Source organism: Lepisosteus oculatus, chromosome 19, assembly GCF_040954835.1.
Source record: "Lepisosteus oculatus isolate fLepOcu1 chromosome 19, fLepOcu1.hap2, whole genome shotgun sequence".
NCBI lineage: Eukaryota > Metazoa > Chordata > Actinopteri > Semionotiformes > Lepisosteidae > Lepisosteus > Lepisosteus oculatus.
Window position 1 is genome coordinate 2,452,972 of NC_090714.1, and position 24,134 is coordinate 2,477,105.

General features: G+C 39.4%; 1 protein-coding gene across 2 annotated transcripts in view; it reads right to left on the minus strand.

The window, feature by feature from the left end:
- LOC102686775 (Na(+)/H(+) exchange regulatory cofactor NHE-RF2) overlaps nt 1-24,134 on the minus strand; it is a 68,497-nt gene that overhangs the window by 11,047 nt on the left and 33,316 nt on the right. The window contains exon 3 of one of the 2 annotated variants that reach the window (XM_015359843.2): nt 11,469-11,648. The exons of the other annotated variant lie outside the window; for it this stretch is intronic. Within the exon in view, the coding sequence (XP_015215329.2) occupies nt 11,469-11,648 (180 nt within the window). The remainder of the gene's footprint in view (nt 1-11,468; nt 11,649-24,134) is intronic. 2 annotated transcript variants of the gene reach the window in all.

The following is a 24,134-nucleotide window of genomic DNA, read 5'->3' on the forward strand; positions in this document are numbered from 1 at the left end:
CAACAAACGACATTGGATTGCAGATACGGTCAGGGAGCTTGGAATTGTTTATAAGGCCAAAACTTAACCAACAAAATCCTCTGTGGAATTAATTTATTTAAGTTCAGACAAGGTAGAAAACTGCATGTCTCAACAAATCAAGACAACCTAGTGTGGCAGCCTAGCAGGAATCTGGGAAGGAGACGCAGCTGTCCTGAAGTTGTTGAAGCCTCTGTTGTTGGTAAATACGCTCACATGTGCTGCATTTGGTTGATTATTCATTGGTGAAGAGAGTCACATTCTCACATGGGTTGAACTAGATTTAGTTTGATATATACAAGGAGTCATGTGGAAGGTAGATTGAAGTTTTTTTTGCTAGAGTAAAGGTGCTTTCCATTGTGAATTTTTCAATGTGCATTAGACCTCATGTGACCACTGCTAAAAGGTGGGTTTGTCACACCCAGGCATGCACAAATAAGTGCCAATAACTGTTGGACGGAGTCTTTACCCAGCCACTCTCCCTAGTAATATATCTTCTGATATTAAGTCTGGTTGGAAGTGTAGACCAGCAAAAAACAAAACTAATATTGAATGTTCCTGTCAGGCAAACTGTGACAGGTCAAAGGGGTTCAAAACTTTAAATGCTTACTAGGACTACAAGTAATGTACTATTCCATTCCAATATAAATACAAGATGTTCAATGAACAAAAATGCATTTTTCATCATGCAGTTTACATATAAAGAACAATTTTTTAATCTTTTGGAATGATTGGTTGCACATTTCTGGAACCTATTTCAAAATGTATCAGATTCATAAATCTGTTGAAGGCTGCTTTACGTTAAAATTGTACATAAGGAGCATCTGTTGTTCTTTTTTAGAAACCAAATGGATGGATTAGCACAAATGGTCTGAATTGCATTTTCTCTTGAGCTTGAAGATCTGTGATCTTGACTGTAGCATCTTTCTCCCTTGTCCATCTTCTAGCAATCGTTAGTCCAAAGACAGATGTTTTCTTCCACAAATATCATCAACTCCATTCAAATCAATGTATCTCAATCACATGAGTTACTTTCACTTCAGTCTTTAAATGCCCTCAGCAGGAACACTTCCCTGCATGCCAGAAAAAATCTAGGTCTCACAGCTTTTGTGCTGATGAAAATACAGAACATGGAAGGCTGTGAAATACAGGTCGTGTTCCTTGCAGCTGGAGATAAAATATAAATACATTCAAAGAAATAGAATGGGGTGTATTATATTTATTGTTGCAAATGGGAGGTTACGAAAATGGAGAAAATCAAAAAGTGACTGAGTAGATAAGTCAATAGGTGAAACGAACAGTCATAACTAATCATAGTCATAACCCTGCTGTGCAGAAGTCTTTTTAAATAAACATTTTTCACACAGTACCATTAAAGGAATTAGAGGAGAGAACTGGCTACCCACACAATATCTGACATACTCTAGTCCATTAGCAAGCAGACTATGGTAAATGTACTGTACCATAGGAGAAATGTAACACAAAGTGGTCTCTAAACCAAGAAACCTAGAGTCTAATGCTCCTTCCATCTCAAGTCTCACTTAACTGATTAACAGTACTTTGGCATTATAGGTCTTTTATTGTGCTAGTTGAGCATGCTAGTGTGACTGTCCTGGAGAATAGGATTTCCAGATTGAATTGGCTTTGTTTTGACTTCAACCTGGTCTTGCCACCTTGCCAGGTCAATTGGTGCTGGTGATACAAACAGACCTTGAAAATGTACTGGATCTGAACTATGTTGCTATAGCCTGTGTGCTTCTTTAGGTAGTTTTAAGCTTTAGTGCATCAACTTTCATGATTCAATGACAACCGAGAAATCACACTTTGGAACTCTGCAAGTAGCAGAACAACTTTTTAAAATGTTTATCTGCATGCAAGTGAGGACGACTGCACATAATGTTAAAGTCTCCCCTCACAGTTGACTGCTCCTAAAACTCAGTGATTTCCTATGCATGGCATGTATTCACTACTTATTTAAACACAAAAAGCCTCTGTCGGACTAATTCGAATTACTTTACAACCCTGATTAAGACACAGGTTGTTTTGGTAAAAACAAGACTGTCCCTGCTGCTTGGCAAAACACACTGAAATGCGGATACGTTATTTCCCTGGGCTCATATTTTCCTTCTTCTTATCAGTCTGTGAGGTCAAGCCTTCAGATTCAGTGACAGTACTGTTACTTCACCTCCTTGGACATCTGCCAGTGTCAACTGGCCACACTTTTTACACCCACAGGAATGGGCATGCTGTTAGAACCCTCCAGCTATGGACTGATGCCAGGAGCTTGCCTACTAGGAGTGTCTTTGAAAGAAAAAAAAATACTTCTCTCCAACAGAATCTTTATTTCAAGCTTGAAATCTTCAATTGTTGATATTCATACCCATGCTATATCTTTTTTTTGTGTGTGTGGCGATGCCAATATCAATCAGATTGCCTCATCCATACCATCCAGATTCCTGAAAACAAGAGTCTGAAGTCAGATAACACATGTGCATGGTGTATCTAGATTTTAAGCGTTTCAAACAGTTAAATTCCAAATGGTATGTGTTGTCATTCAAGGAAAAATGTTTGGATTGAGAACTGATTAACAAATAGAATATGTACAGAATATGTCTGTATAGATTACAGATAAAGGGTGCATGTTCAAACTGGGATGATCCAATTAGTAATTCATCACAGGAATGTGTATTAGGACTTCAAATTTATATCAGTGGTCTGAACTACTGAAGAGTTAATAAGCTTGTGTAGCAAAAACACAAATTAAATGGGAAACAGGGAGATAGAAGAGACGAGATATTTCAGATCTGGGGTGTTTATGTTGAGTTACATCTTCTAGACAATGGTGGTAAGAAATAAAAAAGTCAAACTAAAAGTTAGGATATCCATCCATTTTCTAACTGCTTCTTCCAATTCAGAATCATGGGGAATACTTGGCAGGCAAGGCAGGGGCATAAGTAGAAACCATGCAAAAGTACATTTAAAACCAGAAACAGAATAGTGGGGCATTAAGACCCACACAGACGGGGGGCTGAGCCTCCTATTGGTCCCAGTAACACCACATCCAGCACCACCCTTAGTTTTTCCCAGGAGGTCTCCCATGCAGGTACTGGCCAGGCTCACACCTCCTGAGCTTCGGTGGGCTGCCAGCTGTCAGTTGTGATGTAACCACCTAAATAAGAATATATTCTTCTATTTCTTGGGTTTTTTTGCACACATGGTAAGCTGGCGCCTACTTTCTAACATGAAAAGGAAGATTTCAGATGTCACAGCGCTTTCCAGGAGCCACCCCAGCCCGTGTTGTTGTTGTTCACTCGCATTCGGTTTTCATTTCGCTCAAATAAGTGTGGCCAGTGGAATGTGGCAGAAATTATCTCATTAAAATATTGCTCTGTGACCTGCATTAGGAGTATTTTCACATTTCCATTTCTTCTCAAATTACCCTGGCTCCGAAAACGACTCCCCGCAATGCTGGGCTGCAGAGAAGTGGGTGGAGAAAGCCAACGAGTGTCACGCCAAGCAGAAACCATCTGCTGAAGTGCACGTCTTTCTTCACACTGCTGGCGTAATGCTGATCTTGGCGAGAGCAGTTGGTCAGCATGACGAATTGTAATCTTAGAGAACGAATGGGACGCAACGATGACACACACACTTGCAAATGCTGGGATAAAAATCTTTCAGATCTGGAGCTGAGGCACAAACATTGAAACTACAACACAGTGTCTGCTATGAAAATTCGTCCTGTGTTCAGTGTCCGGTGCAGTTGTTTGGCTCTTTGGAAAAATTGACAATAATACAGAAATGAGCCTCCATCTTGGTTAGCTGGATGACAGCTCGCATGCACCTTCATTGACAAATTGATACCTTTCTGATCACATTAATTGCATTATAATCCAGAACTTCAATGGGTGTAGTTTTCTGTAATTGTACTGTGAGTTACAGTGTTCCTTTATATAATTCCACGATACAGACATCACTAACAGTAGGGCACCTTGGATAAATGCACAAAGCCAGTTTAATGAGTAAATAAATAACAGCAGAGAGGAAATCAGGTTATCTACATTGATGCTGGCTAACAGTATCCAAACAGAACATAAGAACCTAAGAAATGTTACAAACGAAAGGAGGCAATTTGACTCATCCTGCCCATCTGGTAGTAGATTATCGATCAGTTTTAAATAAACCTCCGTGTACAGTAGTTTTCTTGTAGATCTACATAGACCTCATAAACATAACAATAGCTTATTTACCAGAAGTGGGAAAATCACAGATTTTACAGCCAGTATTTACAGATTCTAGTAAATAAAATAATAAAAAAAGTATTGAGAGGTGCCAAAACAATTCAATATTTCAAATACATTTGACTCCCCGTCAGTCAAATATATAAACATTCAAATATGTCGGTTTCGTGGAAAATAAAATTATTCTGAAAAAACGAAAATTATTTGAAATTATTTCAGTAAACATATTCTACATATTCTTTGGGGAAAGCAGATCAAACATGAAACATACTGTATTCCTTTCAGGAAAATTACTCTCTTGGCATTCTCTCCAACATTCTCTATTATATATAGCACTAGGCACTGAAATCAACATCAATTACAGGTTATTCTGCATCAACTCACATTGTTGTACAGTAAACAACCTGTCTACTTCTATTATTCAGACAAAGGTTCAATGACCCAATCATATCCAACACTCAAGAGTGAAACACAATTTCAATGCGAGAGAGTCACATCTTCTGGAAAACAGCAGACAACAAAGCCTGGCTTATTTGTTTTCCTGAATCAGATATCTCATCTCATTGTCTAGCAAACAAAACACGTGTGTCAAAACACAATAAAACAAATTTCCTTGCTCAGCCAAAAGCGAAAAAGAGCCACACAGGATTCAAAGTCTGTTACAGATTCTGCTTGAAAGCTTGTTTACTGATAAGTAGAAAAGAGAAAAAGCATTATTTATTTGTCAAATGATTTTAAATTGGAAGCTTAAAAGGGGACAACAGTATAAAACTAAAGACTTTTACAGAAGTCTGCTGTATTAATTGTTGAAATAATATGTATATTAGTGGAATATTTAGAAATAAAATGATGTTTACTGTGTACTGCACTGAGTGTCACCCAAATCCCCAATGCTTATATTTAATCCTTTCTTCTTGCCAAAGCATGTACACAAAGCACTTCAACAGCACTCCATGTCTGAGAGAACACGTTTACAGACGTTACATGTAAAACATTAAAAAGCCCAACTGGTTTATCGCCCGGCTTGTGGGCCCTGATAGTTTAGTGTAATGTGACACCAACAGCTGGTGGAGAAGAGCAGAAGTACATCTGGACATTTCCACCCATCCAAATAGTCTGACATACATCGGTATGTGTGAACGCTGTTAGTCTGAAAATGTTACATCACCAGTTATTATTACTGGGAAAAACACCCCAGTGTCCAAAAACACTGCGAAATTTATCTAAGTTAAAAAAAATTCACAGTTTTTCAAAACTCTGTGAAAGAGCAAAGCAGTCAGAATTAAGTGCTGCAGTAGAGGATGATATTCTCAGTACATTTTGTGAGGAATTTTAGCAATGCTGAGCATTCAGCATGGAAATGCAATGTTTTAGCACAGTACACTGTATCTCCAGTTGTGCCTATTGATTTGCCATGCATCCCCGTAAAGACATATCTCATGGGAACTCCTTCCTTGTCACGTACTGTATTGCTTTACTATGTTCTTGCATTGCAGGCTTTGAATGGCCACATTTTACTGAATTAACACATCTTATAGTGTAAAGATGAGACCACTGCAGAGACAAACCCCATATCCTCAGGAGCGCTGAAACCCAATTGCATCTATTTACTGGACTTTGGGTGTGGTGCCCTTGTCTGTTGTTGGTCTGAGATGCCGTAGGCGAATTAGCCTGGGGGACTCTGACAAATGTCTGAATTTTAGGTGCAGCACCATAAACCACTCTGGGTTGGGAAACATAAATGAAAAGGCTCCAAACTGAATTGATGTGCTGATGTGTGATTGCTTCAGAACACGTGCGCTGTAGCTGTACACAAAACTGTACATCTACAGTATATAAAGTTTGTGGACCTTCTAGAGAAGGATTCTGACATAGAAGCGGTCAGTCATAATCCCACAGATGACAGCTTCACACCATCGGCTCCTCAGCCAGGCAACTGACATCAGAAATCTGAACCTGAGGTCTGTCTCCTACTGAGCAGGATTCATACTGCAAGCACACGTCATCAGCCAAAACTAACTCGACTCTCAGCGGTCTAAACCCAGCTCATATTCCCCGTTAGCTCATGTTAAATCACTTTCATGCACAGCGACATAATTACAGCTTGACAAATCTGCACCTCTCAGCGCCCATAATTTGAAATCCTTCAATGCTTATGTTTAGGAGGAGGGCGAATAAATGGAATAAATGAGCAGTGTTGAATTCAAAGACGGTTCCAGTCTGTACACTACAAGCCTCTAATGCAGGGTCAGTGTGTCTGCAGGTTTTCATTTCAGCTCAGCTCTTAATGAGCTACAACAAGTGGTTACTGGCTGGATCTGACCAATTTCAGACCAGCCCTTCAGGTGTAGCTCTATAAAGACACCTTGAAAACCTTCAGACACACTAACCCTCCAGGACCAGGATTGGGCACCTGTACTCTGCTGGATAAAAAATACATGAATTATTTAAAATAGATGGAGGTTCTGCAATGTAGGAAGGGAAATGAAAATTACCTCCTAGATAACGCATGAGCTTTCAGTTATGAATAATATTTTTATTTCCACATTTTAAATACTGACAGCTGGACAGGATTCTCCAGGGTAGATAAGCTTATGAGACTACAAATAACTGACATCTGAATCACTCCTGAAGCATTGCTAACCATAACATAATGCATGTTTAAAGAAACATTTAAAATTAAAGTTTATTGTTGATACTTCTTTAGTCTGCCTGTACTTAGTTGCTAAGGGGCTATTTTCACAGCAGTCGACTATGAAAACATAAGACACTGCCTCTGAAATAGTTCAGGTTGTGCTGTACTGGAATGATTTCCCTTCACGGCAGGCTGGTATATTGAATTAAGACGACAGATTGCTTCTTGCATAAGGCTGGATTCTTTTCACACACCAAGTGACATCTGTGCTTCATTACTGAGTCCCAACAATGTGTGAAGAGATTAGATCCTATTAGTGTTGACCTGAGCTCAGGAAATGCCCTGACATTTCAAGAGAATTATTTTCTTCTTTCAGCATGAGCAGAGTTTTTTTTCTCCCCTTTACTGTTATCTTTTACGTTTCTAAACACAACCTCTCCAGATGTGGTCATCACGGTTTGTAGTTCTTCACAGCACATAAGCCAGATAAACCTCTCCTGGCCAAATTATCTTCCTCAGCACCCAGACTGTTTTTTGGGAATTCAAAAAGTAAGACCAGTTTTAGTGACCTGATGTTATAAATGTGAACCGATTTTCCAAACAAAATCAAGGAAATAGCTTGCTGTTTAGGTTTATTTTTGTAGGTCAACTATAGCATTACCCCGAGGGTACTATTCCACAAAGCTTGTTATGACTCTACATTCCTAATGTAGACACTTTATGTGTGTGAAATTCGAAACCAAGAGACATTTTAAGTAAAAAGAAAATGTATTACCACTGTCAAAACGTTAACAAAAGCAATAAAGCAGACCGATAATAATGTATATACCTAGAAAAACACAAACTCAAAAGCAGGTTTAAGGTATATAAACTAATTTAAAAAAACAATAAAACACTGTATTGTTCTGAAAATCCTGAAAGCACTTCTCTGACAATGTAAGGCATAAATTATGCCTAAAAGTTTCCATTCAAAAGAGTAATTTCTGACAAGTGGGTTTGTGTCCTACTTTTGATATTAGTTTTAGATAATATTAGGTTTACACAGTACGTGTGAGTGCTGGAATGGCTCCAGTTTCAATTGAAAGGTGTTCTACTTCTTTGATTTTACTTTGTCGAACCAGAAACAGCCCAGAGTTTATAACGTGGGATCTGAATTCTTTCCAGACATTCGTCTCCACTGGCTATGGGAAGAGTCTTCCCTGCACCAACAAAGTATTCAGACTACACACCTTCAGGAAGATCTCCTTCAGATTCGAGAGGAGATGGAAAATCAGATGACGGAGTCCTGTGACATTTAAATTTATTATATACAGTACATAATCTAGGGATGGGAAGACACAGCAGGTTTTGAACAGATCCCTGTCCAAAGAAGCTGTGCTGATCAAGCTCTTAACTTGGACTGATTTGCAGCAGGTGTAGCAATGAGTATTATTTGTTTGATGGGGAAGTTATTTAAACCTAGAGGACAGACATTTATAATAAATGGAAATTATTAACTGAAGTTAACAACAGCAAGTCCATCTCACACAGGTGTTCCTAATTATGGAAAGTATGGAAATTTAGTCATATATATCTGTACAGTATCAAGCACAAACACCTCCCTTCACATTTGTCTCAACCATCTCTCCTCCTCCCCATTTCCACCTTGCTGACTCCTGGACTCAGTCTGAATGGGGTTGGAGCCCCTTGTCTTGTGGCCACTGGGAGGCTGCCCATTAACCATGCAGGTTAAGCCAAACACATCTCACCAAATATTCCAGACATTCACAAAGCAACCCTAATTCCTGGTTGCTGTTGTCAAAAATTATCATTATTGTGATTTATTTCACAAAAGGTAATGGAATTGTTACACAGCCTGAGTTTAAAAATCCATAGATTGATGGAATACAGGCTACTACTACACAACAGTAAAAACTGTCCTGTCTTACAATGTCCATGTACAGTATACTAGTGCACCACACATCACTTCCTGGCAGTGACTTAGAGATGCTGAGGTACAGCATGTGGGTTGTACAGCACATGTGGTGGAGCCATTCGGCACAAGAAAAGTTTATTCTAATGAAGTGTTAAACACTGGGGCCTGTAACTTAGAACCGGCAGCCCATCACAAGTTATAAAAACCCAGTAACCGATGGAACGCTTCCATCAGGGTGAAGAAAGAAGCTTGAAAAACAAAGTTGAAACAGCTGGAATTAGTTAGCTGCAAGACGGTTAAAGTCTTGATTGGTTCCAGTCCTGAGGCCCTGCGTAATTGACTTTTAACTAATTTTGACTAATTAATCAGGCAGTTTCTGATTGATTGTCTAACCAGTTTAAAAATGCTAGACATACTTGCTCTGTGACTACCCCCTGGTCCATAAAGCATAAATCCTACAGTATCTATATGCCCCCTAACTTTGTTAAAGGGATCAGATTTCCAGATATTCCAGTGTGGTGTACGTTTTCTTCAGCTAAGGACAGGTCCTGTGTGAATATAGATTAGATGCAAGGCATGGAGAAATAAATTTGAATTCTCTCTATTAAGCTTATTCTCTTATTCAACTTTATTCTCTTATCTTATGTATTTGCTTCGGGCCTTGTACTGTACTTGTTTAAATCTGTGGTGGATGATCCTAATTAAATCCATCACAGATTTATGAGCACATACAAAAGAAAAAGAAACTAGGAGTCTGCCTATTCCTCTGTGTCTTCATATGCCCTTTTATAAGCTGTGTGTTTGGTAGTTAATGTACAGCTGACATTCCTATGGGAAGCAATAACGAAACACATAGAATAAATGTGATGGATAAAAAATGTGAATACATTTTTCCTGCCTCGTGGAAAAAATCTTTCAACAAAATACAAACTACAAGCACATTTAAGCAAAACATGTGATCTTGATGGCTAATATAAACCTCAGAGTAGAGACTTCATTTTGATTACAGAATGGTTTGACTCATTTAGTTAGAGCCGTAGTTTTTTGAAAGACAACCAGTTTGGAAAGCCAATAATCAATCAGGTTAAATCACGGACTCTAGTAGTGACACTTGCCACAAAAAAAGGGCATGTGGCTCGACCGCTGCTAAAAATTCCTGAGTTGGGGAAATGATTCAAGGAAAATGAAGCGTGTTTTAACAATTTAACAGCACAATTCTGAGTTAACATGATAAGCAGTCATCAATACCACATGGATCTAATCTATGTCATAAATGCTTGGAATTATTTTCATTCTTTGTAGGATATTTGAGGTACAGTATTTTTGTGTTTTGAAGTTTAAGCAAATTTAACAAATTCAAGTGATTGCCCAAACCTAATTATTTAGACACATAACTGTTTACAGACTCTTTTGAAAAATAAAGGAGAATGAGGTCTTGTCCTCGAAAATGATTTAATACATGTTTAGATTAATTTATGTAGATTAATACAGTATGCCTAAACTGCATAGAAAAAACGTCTGATAACATGGCAAATACAAAAAAATACAAAATTCAAATGGTGAACAACATTTATATTTTGTTTGAGTTATTTTGCTATGTTGCGGTTGGACACAGCAGATTGAGGGACCTCCCAGAAATGTTCAAATGGGATATCACAGGCAAATTTCTGGAATTAAAGCCTGGAGTTTGGCCTCACAATAAGTATCTCAGACACCTACTGGGAAAAGTCTTTTTCAATACCTCAGGAACTTTAGGTAAGAGATTCTTGTCAAGTTTAAATTTGATTCTTTCTTGGGGATATTTTGTTATTTGTTTCCCAATATCTCCCTTCAGCATTTTTCTTGTAGGTGACCAACTTCTAAAACCGTGCCGATTCATTCTTTACCTGAGTACAATGGTCAGTTTGATCTAAATATTCTCCTTACTGCATAGGAGAAGGTTCTCTTGCGTAGCCTCTAAAAACTCTGCAGCACTCAGGTAGCCAGACTATCATGCTGTTGATATCCTAAATGGGCTCTGGAGATATATATCTCTCTCATTTTGTACTTGAGTGCCATTTAAATAATAGATCGTATTGCTTAAAACCTGAAAATCTTCAATGTGGTGTAGCTGGGGGATAGTTGCTTCTTTTCCAGGAACCTACTGCTTCGGTTTCTACATATTATTAGCCTTGAAAAAAGTGTGCTAAGTCACTGACACAGAGCTGTATGGCTTAATTACAGTATGTTGTTTTCATGTATTATTCTCTGCTGTTCAACCTGTTAGAAGATTTCCCTGACTGGAATTAGCAGGCAAGGCACACACAAGTGTATCAGTGGCTTAAGAGCAAAATGCTTCAAAGTGAGATCTTGGTGTAATACAACTTCACAGCCTCCTAATTAGATCTGAAAAGTCCCTGCAGAAGGTACTGCATGTTGTTTTTGTCTTTGGAAGGGTCAGATGGAGAGCATAGTACTCCAAGCAGGCATTTCAAAGAAACAGCGAATAGCCTGAAGTCGGAACAGGAGGGCAGGTGAGACACAGGCCCTTTAAAAAGCTGTTAAAAAGCTGTATTTCTTCATATAACCTCGAGCCCATCAGGAAATGAAAAGTGTGATTCTTTGAAAGCGCTCGTCTGATGGTTCTTAAGCAGATAAACAAATGTTTAGTCCCTTTCATTACCTCAATTAGCCGGTCCTGTGGCCTCAATCCTGCCCTGGCAGCCGGTGACCCAGGGTCCACTGACCGGATGAACTGTCCAGGCTTGGACTTTTCACTGTGAAGGTTGAAGCCATAGCCTGCTTCACTTCTTTTTAGATGACACATCCGTGGGTGATGTTCTTTCATCGGGCTTTGGCTTTCCTTCAGTGGGAACAGGAAAAGAAGCCGTGCAGTTAACAACAGTGCTGTGGCCACAGAACACACAATTCAACACACCAGCACAGAGCCAAGGTACTGTTTACTCCTCTCAAAACAGTGGTCTGCTTAAAAAGCCGAGTTTCATCTGCGTATCAATCTGCGTATCAAAACTTTACTTTGCGAGCACGTCTTAACATGCGGAAGTTATTTCACCAAGTTTACGTATCTAATTTGGATATTCGGAAAGCAATAATAATCCAGTCAAAATTGTGGCAACACTTTAACACAACAAAAGACACTAACACATCTTTGGATTCATTTCTTTTAAGAAAAAATTAAATGAGATGAATGACCCCTATAGATTGACATTAAGCGTGCATATGTTCTGCTTCACCTTAATGTGATAGACGTTCTCAATTACCTAACAGGACATGCAGAGAATTAATAACCTGATGTCTCAATGGCTATGCGTCTTCGATTCAAATCCCTCGTACCCAGGCAATTTCATTTTACCGCCTGCAGCTCAAGAGAGGGTGGGAAAAAGATCAATGGCGGATTATTTATTTAATTGTTTGATACACTTCCCTTCGCACCAGTATCCCAAAGCAGACAATGTTGTTTATAGTGTCCGCCGAGGCCGGGTGAACTCTGTACTACTTCCCTGTGGAATCTGCAGGAACACTAAAGTCCAGTGCTGCATGTCCTGTGTTTCCTCCTCACAAGCCTGTGAATTGAACAGGACAGAGGCTGGAACTAGAAACTAGAACTAGAACATGTGCACATTTCAGTTCGAGGATGTGGCTAGGACTCAGGACTCCTGTCGGAGGGGTGTGGGGCCAAGTCCCAGGAGGAACAGGGCTGCTATACCCTTGAGCAAGGTTTGCTCCAAGAAACACAAGTCGTGTACGCAGGAGATCCACATGTGCATTTGCAAAATATTAAGAAATTAAAAACCCTGCAACCAAGTCTGCAACCTTGTGAAATAATAAGAACTGGATTGGAACAGTTGTTTGAGAATCCAATCCAATAACCAGGAAGAAAGTATAAGGTGCAACAGTCACCCAGCCTGATCACGGTCCCAGAATACTCACTGTCCACTGTTTTTAAGAGGCAGATTAAAATGAGTTTCAAGTCAGCGGAAAATCACCTTCGAACATTTTAATTGTGATACAGATGTTTCCTCAAAGTCATTAAGGTGCCGCCATTTTTCTAAAGAGACCAAAGGGCTCAGCAGGTTCTAGTCAGATAATGTCATGAAGCAGGCCACCTGTAGTAATTAATAAGAGATGTGCAAAACACTGACCTTTTCAAGATGCAAGAACACCATTTCATTTTCTAGACTGTTACTGTTTTTAAACTCTTTTGCACGAAATGATTTTGATTCACGTCAGTGGGATCAAATGCAGCTAAGTAAGGCATGTTTACATCAGAAGAGACCTACTGCAGATCCACAGCAAAGCAAAACTTCCCCTTCATCTACCAGGACAGGTCCTAACAGAGCTACCTGGAAGAAATTAATTGGCCTCACCGCGACTGCAGTAATGAGACACTCAGAGGAAGTTTCTGATGTTCTGCTAAATGTTTCTTTGATATTCCTTATGCAGCACTTTATTCATACACTGTTCAGGCCGCCAGAGATTCAATACCAGTAGTATCTAGTGGTTTCGTAGTCTGTATGTGTAAATATTTACAGTCCTTTCATGGCTTAGCCAAGGGATGCAATTCTCAAGATATGGGTATTTCTCATCCCAGCTGTGATTTCCCCTCACAGTCTCCTCCTTGCAGAGCAAAAATATTATGACTTGGCTGTAGGACAATTCCTCAGGTTTACACATACAGTGGGCCCCTCTCACTGGCAGGAGTCTTCAGGTTAACAGCAAAGCCATAACTTAAGCACAAGACAGTGCGCAATCCTACCACAAGAAGCAAACTAAGGGGCAGCTGCAAGGATAAAGACAGGTTAGTCACAGGTCTGCAAAGCAACATATGAGGCAGGGAAGGCGTTGCTGTCCTAATTTACATCTAGGCAGGAATTCAAACATAGATCTGATGGCAAGACTGTCACACCCAAACTGGTTTCTGTTTTGGATTGAGCAGGCAAATTCTAAAAAAAACACAACAATGGTCAACACAGTGAGACTGGAGTCATTTTACCTAAGCCAGGCGTAGGCTACCCTGGAAAGGTGATGCTACAACAAGGCTTTTCAACCTGGGGGCAAAGACACTCCTTAATATCCCCTGCCGCACATTTAGTGTCATGCAACAAGACAGATCTTAACCTGCTAAAAAACTGAGGCAGTCTACGCTTGGGAAGCATCTTGATATAACAGAGATGTTGTTCAATAGGTCTCTGCAGCATTAACTATAGATGACAGGAGGACATCTATACATCTACAAAAAAGCTTAGGCAGCAATACCTGCATTTCAAGATCCAAGACATGGAATGAACAGACCCAACAACCCTGGTTACACACATCTCATTTAAGATTGAGGGATTAATGTCCTTCTCCCACACTTGTCTTATCTGTGATATTAATCCAATCAAATGGCTAAATGACCACTGGCAGCTGAGTAAATGCTCATATTCCAGCCACTTATTTTATTCCTCTCTAATTCCACAAATCATCACACCAAGAGGGCTGTTCAAAATACAAAACTGGAAGAGAACTGAATAAGAACCAGCTTCTGCATCTTACATTTGCCAAGAGTTTTACTAGATGTATTTTATTTATGGCGAGCTAGAGATCACTAGGGAGGAACCTAAAAAGATCAAACAAACCCCGAAACTAAATCATCAAATCTTTTATTATTCCAAAAACATGACCACTTTACTTTCCCTTTTTATATCGTGAGGTATAACACCATGCACCTGCTATTTGTTTACTAACAGAAAATTGATAAACAGATAATTAATAAAGCTAATCCAAGGGTCTCTTTCTGGCTTTACTTGAAAGAAAAAGTCCAGAAGTCCAAAAAAAGTCCAAAAAGTGGTTTTTGTGTATTTGGGGATTTTGAAGATTTAAATCAGAGGCAGTGACTAAGTCAATATGAGGGGCTCTGGGTGTATTTCCCTGCTTACATCTCAATGTCAATATTTCTTATTTACATTTCAATGATGTTTTGGTGTGGTTTTTCAATATTTACTAAAGACAAGAACTTGCAAAAGTAAGAAAACTCCAGCCAAGCCAGTCCATCTCTGTATCAGCACTTTACATCATTTGCATTATCCTGCTGCAGGCCTAACATCTCATGGGGGGTGTTCTGGTGTCAGCAGTTTTTTGGCTGATGTATAATATGAACAATTTAAGCAATATGTTCTTCTTGAGCAACACATTGATGACAGTACGGCTTCCCAATAAACACAAAGACCAACTTTCCTGGGGTATAACATATACTGTATAACAAAGTATAACGATGCAACAAAGAAATGCAACACTCAAATTAAATGGATTTAATTAAATATTTTAAACAAGGGTTTTTAAACAAAATCACAGAAATCACAGAAACTTTGAACACCAACACGGATCAAAGAATCTTGCAGTGTTTTCAGCAAGAAATGTATCACGCTGACAAAATGGAAGCAGAAAGTTATTTAGGTTGGGACCACCCTGACCATTAACACATTCCTCACAGCACAATCCTAACACGATCCTAACAGTGCAGCACATAGTCCTGATTGCTCTCTGGACATACTGTCACTCTGGGAAGTCATGCACTGAAGGTATCACAAAACGACATAATTGGCAGAATGGTCTAAGTAGCAATGTCTTTACAAACGTTTTAATTCACATACTTGCATATGTTGGTGGCAAGGTCACGGGGTGTTTAGCATTACTGCCTCACAGCGCTGGAGTTCAATGTTGGACCTGGGCTGCTATCTGTGTGGAGTGTGCATGTTGGTTTCCTTCCAGTGCTCCAGGTTCCTCCCACAGTCCAAAGACATGCTGGTAGGTGAATTAGCTTCTGTTCAGAATTGGCTCTGGTGTGAGAGTGTGTGTGTCCTGTCCAGGATGTGTCCCGCCTAGTACCCATTGCTTACTAGGATAGGCTCTGGCGCTCCCTTGTGACCTTGAATTGGAGGAAGTGGTTCGAATCGGTTGGATGGGTAAAATTATATTTTTTAAACCTATTGACTGGCGTCCCAAGTTCCTATCACATTTGCTGAAGTACTGTGAAGCTTTCTTAGATAGCCCTGGTGTCAATTAAAAAACAAAATTCCTCTGCCCAGTATTCAGAATTAAATTCAGTGATGATCTGCTGATGTACTGTTGCATTGCATTTGCTGGGGAATATTTATTTTAAATAATGACACCTGCATTGAACTTTCCAGGGTCCATATAAGATCTGGGGGATTTTTACAACAATTACTGCTCCAGAGAGAATAAGCACAGTGTGCTTAATCTAGACATCCGTCAAGTCTGAACTACCCTACTGTTTTCTTATTACTTCCAATCGGCGTGGAAAAAGCTCTTAAACACATATGTTAAAAAAGGTGCACGGGGGTGGGGGGGGTTTTGAGCAGCTACTCTTTTTCCGTGACTTATCTGTGTGGCTTCCATTTTGAAAAGCTTGCCAAGTGTAAGGCCTGGGAAACGCGACTTTGAAGGGTCTCCAGAGTCCCTGCTGCCTTGATCAGACCCCCCCCCAGCGGGATGAGGACATGTGGTGGCCACAGCCTTTGTGCCGTCTTTGCTCGACCCCTCCTCCCACACTTTGCACCGGGGCTCCGATGGAAACCTGGAGCGGGGCCCAGAACTGCCATCAGGAAGCAGACCTCCGCTCGCCGACAGCACTGAAGACCTGAAGGAAGAGCCGGGGTGCAGCCAGGGGAGCCGACATGGAGAGCTGCAGAACTGGACCCACGCCCACGAATACACATCCACGCCACCTGGAGCGTTCAGACCTGCATGGGGTTCGCCGCAAGTACGTCGAGTCAAGGAATTATTGTGCAATTTCGCCCAAAACAAATCATGACATGAGTCATCTGTTTCTTGACATAGAAAAGGCCCTGGCATGTCAAACTGTGACAATATAGAAGTGTATTTCTGTCCTGTTATCCTGTTTAAGAATAACTAGAAAAAACTATGGATACACAACTACAGTATTCTTATACAGTACAGTATAGTTACATTGAGAGGACAGCTGTTAAAGGGTTTAAAAACACTTTTCATATTAAGATGCACTTTTATAAAAATCTGTTAATTTCTCCTCAGTTACACAAGACAACAGAAGAGAGAACATTCGTTCTGGCTGGCTTCTCTATGTGATACACCACCACAGGTAAACAGAAATGAAGTAGGACTAATTTGTTTAAAAGTCTCAGCAAGTGTCTGGATAAATTTACTGGCATCCTGTCCAGGGGTAGGCACTGCTAGGGCTAAAGCACACACAAGAATGATACAGGAAACTGAATTAATTAACTCAAAACTTAATTATTAGAATATCAATAACATCCTAAGATCAACTAGGATATTTACTGTTATTTAACTACAGGCTGCCACAATAGGAAACTTGTCTAAATCTAAGCACTTCCAAGTTAAGTTTAGTACTGTACTGTCAGTATACTCAATAACAGTTACCATCAGCAGGATATCTGCAAAAAAACACAAAAACAAAAAAAAATGTTTCCACTTATGCTTTCTTCTCGGCAGTGTGTGTTTAACTATACCTGCCACAGCGTCATGCACTGAAGCATACAGAAGATATTGCCTCTGCCCTTACTTGTATGGTGGAAACCACAGGTCTTTGAAATTATCCAGTGTCTCTTGTTTATGTTGCCAGCACCCTCTTTGCTAAAGAAAAACATCTGTAACCCCCTCTTTGAATTTCTTCCTATAACAATTATAACAATAAATGCCCTTCTGGTTCTGATCTGGCATTTTAATAAAGACCCCTGTGTCCATCAGCACTTTAAGTAACGAAGCATCTTCTCTATCAGCCCTTGTTGGGGACTAAAAAAAGGTTTCTTGGGCTGTGGAGAATATACAACCATATAGGCAACATCCATACAAACAACCAACATGCACATGGTCCTTCCTGATTGAAGTCAAAATGGATATTTGTACTTTCGCTGAAGATCGAACTTTTCCCTACTTAAGGAGCGACATATAATTTATCTCCATGTCTATAAGATTACATCTGGTTTCCTGAACTGTTTTTCATTTTTAATGTTTAAAAAATGCCTCATACTAAACAGCTTCATTAGTAACAGCCCGGTTACTACAGGACAGGAGAGGAGGGATGAGGGTCACAGACTTTGCCCTGAAACGATGTAGCTCTAACACTGCAAGCTTATTGCAGCTGGAAAGTCACAGGAGTCACTGCTGCATGGTCTTGGGAAGCCAAGGATAAGCTTACTGGTTCAAGGTCACCAATCCCAGGAAACTCTGCACCACCTGTTCCTGTTTGTATACTTCCTTTGCCTCTTTATAACCTAACATTACCAAAGACAGGAGGAAAAGCAAGAGCCAAGATAAGCCAGTGTTCATGTCAACAAAACATAAATCCTTGTTGTTTTTCAGTCTTGAGAATCTGCCATAGCAGATACAAATCATAACAGACAATGTTTATTGTGTGGCTGTCCAGAACTTGTTTCATTTATCGGGGTGAGTTATTTCATTGCTAAAACACAGGGTCATGTGGGCTGTAAAATGAAATGAAGATGGCATAATTACAAGAAAAAGAATGCAACAGTTAAGAGCTTGAAGTGAAAACAACAACTGCAGATGCTTCCTGTAAGCCCTTTCCATTGAACTCCTTGGACCTTTGCAAATCCTATAAAATCAGGTGGAAAAACATACTTTCACGTGGAAATTCTGATATGCTTCCCGAGTGCTAACTAGACATCCACAGTCCTTATTCCTGAATTCCAGAGCTCTTTCGTTCACTTGTTTTGAACACCATGCCCAGGTGGAAAGTATCCTGAGGTCCCCTTTTCTGAATTCAATTCAGTAACACGTTTTTTTATCACTTTCTCAAGGAAACTGAGAAGGGAACAAATGATTTTTGTCTCCTGACAAGAGAGTCTGTATCACATGACAGTTCGCTGAATTGTTTCTTTTCTCTGGAGCTACCGGACTGAAGTGGGCAAACAGAGAAACCTTAAGGATACAGGATACAGGCACAGTGTTCTCAATCTCTCAGAAACAGTGCTTCAAACTTTAAATGGGTTTAATAAGCAACTGTACAGCAGGTTAGAAATTCTTACTGGAGTCATAACTAAAAAAAAAAGAAGCAAAATAAATAACTTCTCAATACAAATGTGATGATAAACAATCAATTCACCACAGCTTTTAATTTGTGACCTCTCAACGAGGCTAGTAGAAATAAAAAATATGCATGTGTGCTGTACTTAATGCATTGAGATCCTGGGTTCAAAATGCTAATGATATAACTCCAAAATACTAAGACCTATTCCTAATCCCCAGCTTGATGGAAGAGTGTGGGTTGAAGGGCAACTTCATCATCACTTGTCAGAAAAATGAAGCAGCTATGGACCGACAGTAAGACAGGATAAAGATGGAAAAAGAGTTTACTCTTTAACAGTTCTCAACGAGTCCAAATGTGATTTTTTTTATTTTATTTTATGTGCTATGTGGTCATCCCAAAGAGTGTTTAATTTTAAGACAGTTAACAACAGAGGCCTACAGTAGCTATGTTCTAAAAAATAATCAAGACTCCTCTCCATGAGTTATTTTATTTTTTTGCAGTATTGTAGACACATTAAATGTCACAGGATTTGTTGAAACCTTACTTCTTACAAATATATGGGAAATGGAATAACTGAAGATGCAGAATGCCAGTATTTATTTCTACAAGTGGAAGTTTTTCAGAATCGTATGGCATAACATCCAGAGTCTCTCTTAATACAGGTCATCATGTACAGTAATACATTTACAGCTCTAACAGAAAGCTTTTCACCCTTCATCCAGTGCCCAATTACTGCCAGCTTTAAAACAAGCAATAACAGAAAACTGTCTTTCACCTTTTTTTCAGTTAATGGGAGCTCAATTAACAGCAAATCTTGTTTTTTCTAATTTAATGATAATTAATTTAATGTATCCTTTTATTGGACTGTTAACAAAACTTATAAAGTGTAACTTTTGATATGTTCTGCTCTTTTGAATGTATAAAAGTAATGACAAACAAATGATGTTAATTAAATAAAGAATAACATTCACATGAAATAAATTTAAAGTTATGATGTCTAAATCAGTGCTTCGTCTGTTGCCAAAATTTGGCAGAATCTTTGAGGTTTGTCTTAAATTCAAATGAACATTTTTCTACACTAGCTCTCCAGTCTGGCTGTCCATTTAAATAAAATTCCTAACATAATGTCACCGGGATATTCCGAAACATAATGTTTATCAGGTGATAAACAGCTCTTGCTTGGGTTTCTCAGATTTTGCTCAAGGTGGCTCTTAATAAGCTGTGCTTGTCTACTCCTTGCCTACTGGGCTAAGCTAATCTTCCTAAGCAGAACTTTCTCAGGCCATAAACAAGCCTGTGCATGCCAGTTACTGAGGTCTTCACTGGCTTCGCTTGCGTGTGGAAACCGAGAACAGCACAGCGGTCTTTAAACGACGCTCACTGAAGCTGTGTGATTCTGACAGTGCCACTCACATCAATTTACATCACATGAAAGTAATAAACACCCATACTGCCAAAAGATTTAGAAGAGGCTCATTGTTACTCAGATTACATCATACAAAAAGACAAGTAATAGGTTTTTTTCCATGCTGAAAAGAGAAGAAAGGAAACACAAAGTTTCGCCTGTGGAGCCTTCTTCAGGTGTAATAATACTTACACCCAAAATCATTCAACAGCTACATTTGATAATGTAGCCCACTGTAATTACACAAAGGTCCATGATTACAAAATAAACAGTAAGCTTGACAATAATGTGGTTCAAAATGCTTTCAATGCTACAAAGACTACATTTCCATTGAAAACACTCAACATGATTATCAAATCACACCGAACGATATTGTAATGATAAACTGTAACATAAGTACCCCATGTACAGTAGGTCCTAACTGATTACGCTGGCTTTGCCAGTGAGTGGGTAACCAATTGTCTTGCCCCAACCGGTCAGGAGGCCAAGGACAGCAGCTCATTCCCCAAAGCATTCTGGGGAATGTGGTCCAGACAAGAATCTCCATTATTTCTGGACTTAACTGCCCTCTCACGGCCACGTCAAGTTTGAAGACAACCCTGACATGTCATACCTGCATGTACAACTGCATCTGATCATGGGGAATACATTAGCATGAAATGAACTCTCTTTTCAAGTCTGAAGTGCTGTTTCTCTCTGCTAGACATGTGAGCATCCAGACAAATCCAGCCACCCCAGGGCAGAACGGAATGATGTGTGAACGTCATAACAAAAAGTACATGCATGGGCTGAGAAACAGGTCGTGACGTCATCACAAGACCGACGAAGCTAACATGAAGCGGACAAGCAGGACTGACGACTGTGGAGACCAAGACATAGTGGGAGGAGTCCCCAGAGAAGAAGACTGCAGACTAGCGAGATGAAATCAAGATGTTTTTCTGGAACAATCAGAGTGAGTGATGATCAGGGGAAGACTCATGGGAATGTCTTCACACAGCGCTGGAGAAGACGAGGGTTATATATATATACATGATACTATTACACAAAAGAGCCGGCTCACACGCACACACGTTCAACAGGTACACGTATTTGTGGCTGCACACAGGCAGATGAAATTGAATCTGGTCTCTGAATTATTAAACCAGGTTCCACGGACATCTGGCACGTGAACATTCTTGACGGCATAAAGCCCAAGATTTTATTATCCCCGATCCCGGCACCGCATTAATGTGCACCACTGTAAAAGCAGTGAGAAGTGCTGGAAGGCAGAAAACTCGGAAACGTTCTCAAATATTGGACAACGCATTCTCCCTCTCTACCACAATGAAAATTAGAACTACAAACTGCACATGTAAAACTGAAATCACATTTCCTTACTTTCTATACTTGGGCAAAGGCATTAGCGAAGAACATCCTTTTAAAACAGAACCTCTGTTCGTAAGGACATATGCCAAAGCTCTCATTTGGCTGAAGTATTGAAACTGTGTTGGATCGACCATTTCTGCTTCTTTTCTGAAATAAAACTACATCAGACTGGACGCTCTCTGAAGCTAAATGGATTTGTAGTCACTGTGATATGTCAGTTGACCATTACCATTTAATACATAACAGGGACTGGAAAGATTGAAAAGCAACAGACATCTTTTCTGTATTACAAAATGCATTTCAGAAACAATTTATTGACCATAGGTACAGTATAAGGCACTAACATGACTTTAAAAAAATCAAACCTGCTTATATTAGAAAACCAGTGAAACCAGACTACCTAGTTTTCCTTCAAGTCGCTCTTCACATTAATTCAGCTTGTCAAGACAGCATTGTGTGTAGCAAACCACTCCCTCAGACTAAGTGGGTCGCTCAAGGTGCTGAGAAAAAAGAATGGGGACGTTCAGTACAGGCGTGTTTCCAGTGAAAGAATAACTCTTTTGTCAGAAGCCATGCCAGGATGGTCACAGTGAGCAATGCCATTTTTTTCAATCAGGTGTAGAAGTCATACCCTTAGTGTTTATATAATAATAATAATAATTGCTTACACTTATATAGTGCTTTTCTGGACATTCCACTCAAAGCGCTTTACAGGTAATGGGGACTCCCCTCCACCACCACCAGTGTGTAGCCCCACCTGGATGATGCGACGGCAGCCATAGTGCGCCAGTACACTCCCCACACACCAGCTATTAGTGGGGAGGAGAATAGAGTAATGAAACCAATTCATAGATGGGGATTATTAGGAGGCCATGATTAGTAAGGGCCAATGGGGAATTTGGCCAGGACGCCGGGGTTACACCCCTACTCTTTTCGAGAAACGCCCTGTGACATTAAGTGACATTAATATAATAGTGACATTAAGACTCCACAAGAGCAGGTACTGTATGTTAACCTAAATTAAATGCAAAGCTGGTGATGCCTAAACTCTTTGGTACCTGATTCTTACATTTCAGATCCCCTGAGGTCTAGCTGTTGTGTGGTGTAGCGTTCTGAGACCAAGTGGCATCTGTGGTCTACCATATACAATCATTCTGTAAGTTGTAATTTTTGCTTGGGCAGGGGAATTTTACTGAAAGTCTTTGGGAGCCTTAGCTGTGAAAAAAAGTACTCTGTACTTCTCAGACTATGTCAGCAAGTTGAACAATTGGAACAGAGACCTGTAAGTCTTTAACATTTCAATTCGGAGCAGTAGTGTCTGAAAGCACGAAATCAGAACACTATCACAAACCACAAGCCACTCCTTCAGAAATCGAGCTGTCCTGTTTGAATACTTTCTGATTGCATGCCTGTTACATAATGGTTAACCTGCTAATCAGTGAATATTATTCCAGGGGAAAATGATTTACCAATTCATTTCAGTTACATTGGATTTTGCTTGCTATAGATATAACTTTTTTTTTAGAGTTTTTAATTATTTTTGTCTTCCATAAAATTAGTAGACCAATAGTTTTAAAGAGTTGCTCAGCTCTCTTTTTTAAGGTTAAAAATAACATCGTCATCAACTTCTGCAGTTTATCATAAGATCCACATTCATATACATTTTAATTCATAATTCACACTGCTTTCCTCTAATACTGGAGAGAGACATTACATTTAAAATAATGTAATTTTAAAGTAATTTTGTTTACAAAATGTAACTACAGAAATCTGTTCTGAAAGCCTGATGATGAGCTAATTTGTTTAAAAGAGTTCCTTTGTACTACTCCCAGTCTCATTTGAGGTTTTAATGACACTCCTGTGATTTCTATTCTATAAACTACACAGTTCCCACTTTTTAAAATTCAAAGCACAGCACACTGGAAAAGTCCTGGAAACTTGTCAGTGGGAACTGGCACGGACTGCCCTGAAAGGAAAAAGGAACCATATTGAATTTATTTACATGAAAGAGAGAATCTCCAATGTAATGCCAGCCAGTTTAAAATACACATTTTAAAAAAAACTTGTTTTAAACAAACAAGAAATTGCTCTTAAATTCCCTTAACCCTCCTTATGCTCTAATCAGCCAGAATTTTGCCCAACACTCTTGATGCGTAAGATTGACATGCCTGCAGTCCAAGGTTTCACTAATCCTTAAAAAACACTCAAATCCAATTGTAGGTTCACAATTATTTGGCAATCTACCTTATTTGGTTGCTGGTATCTAATGAATCTAAGGTTTGTGTTAAATTGTTATTTCTGAAAATATCCAATGGGTTCACTCTGTCAGTGCCTTGGAGGTTTCAGATCTTGCCTGCTTGTGTTGTCCTCTATTCAAGACTAAAAATATTTGGTTCTTTCAGATTTTCAGTGTAGGATCTTCCTTTTTGTTCACGAATGTTTTGTTCTGGTTATTTGGCAGAACTGAACTTTAAAACGAATGTAAAGCCTTTTGAATTTTCCTTTGCTCC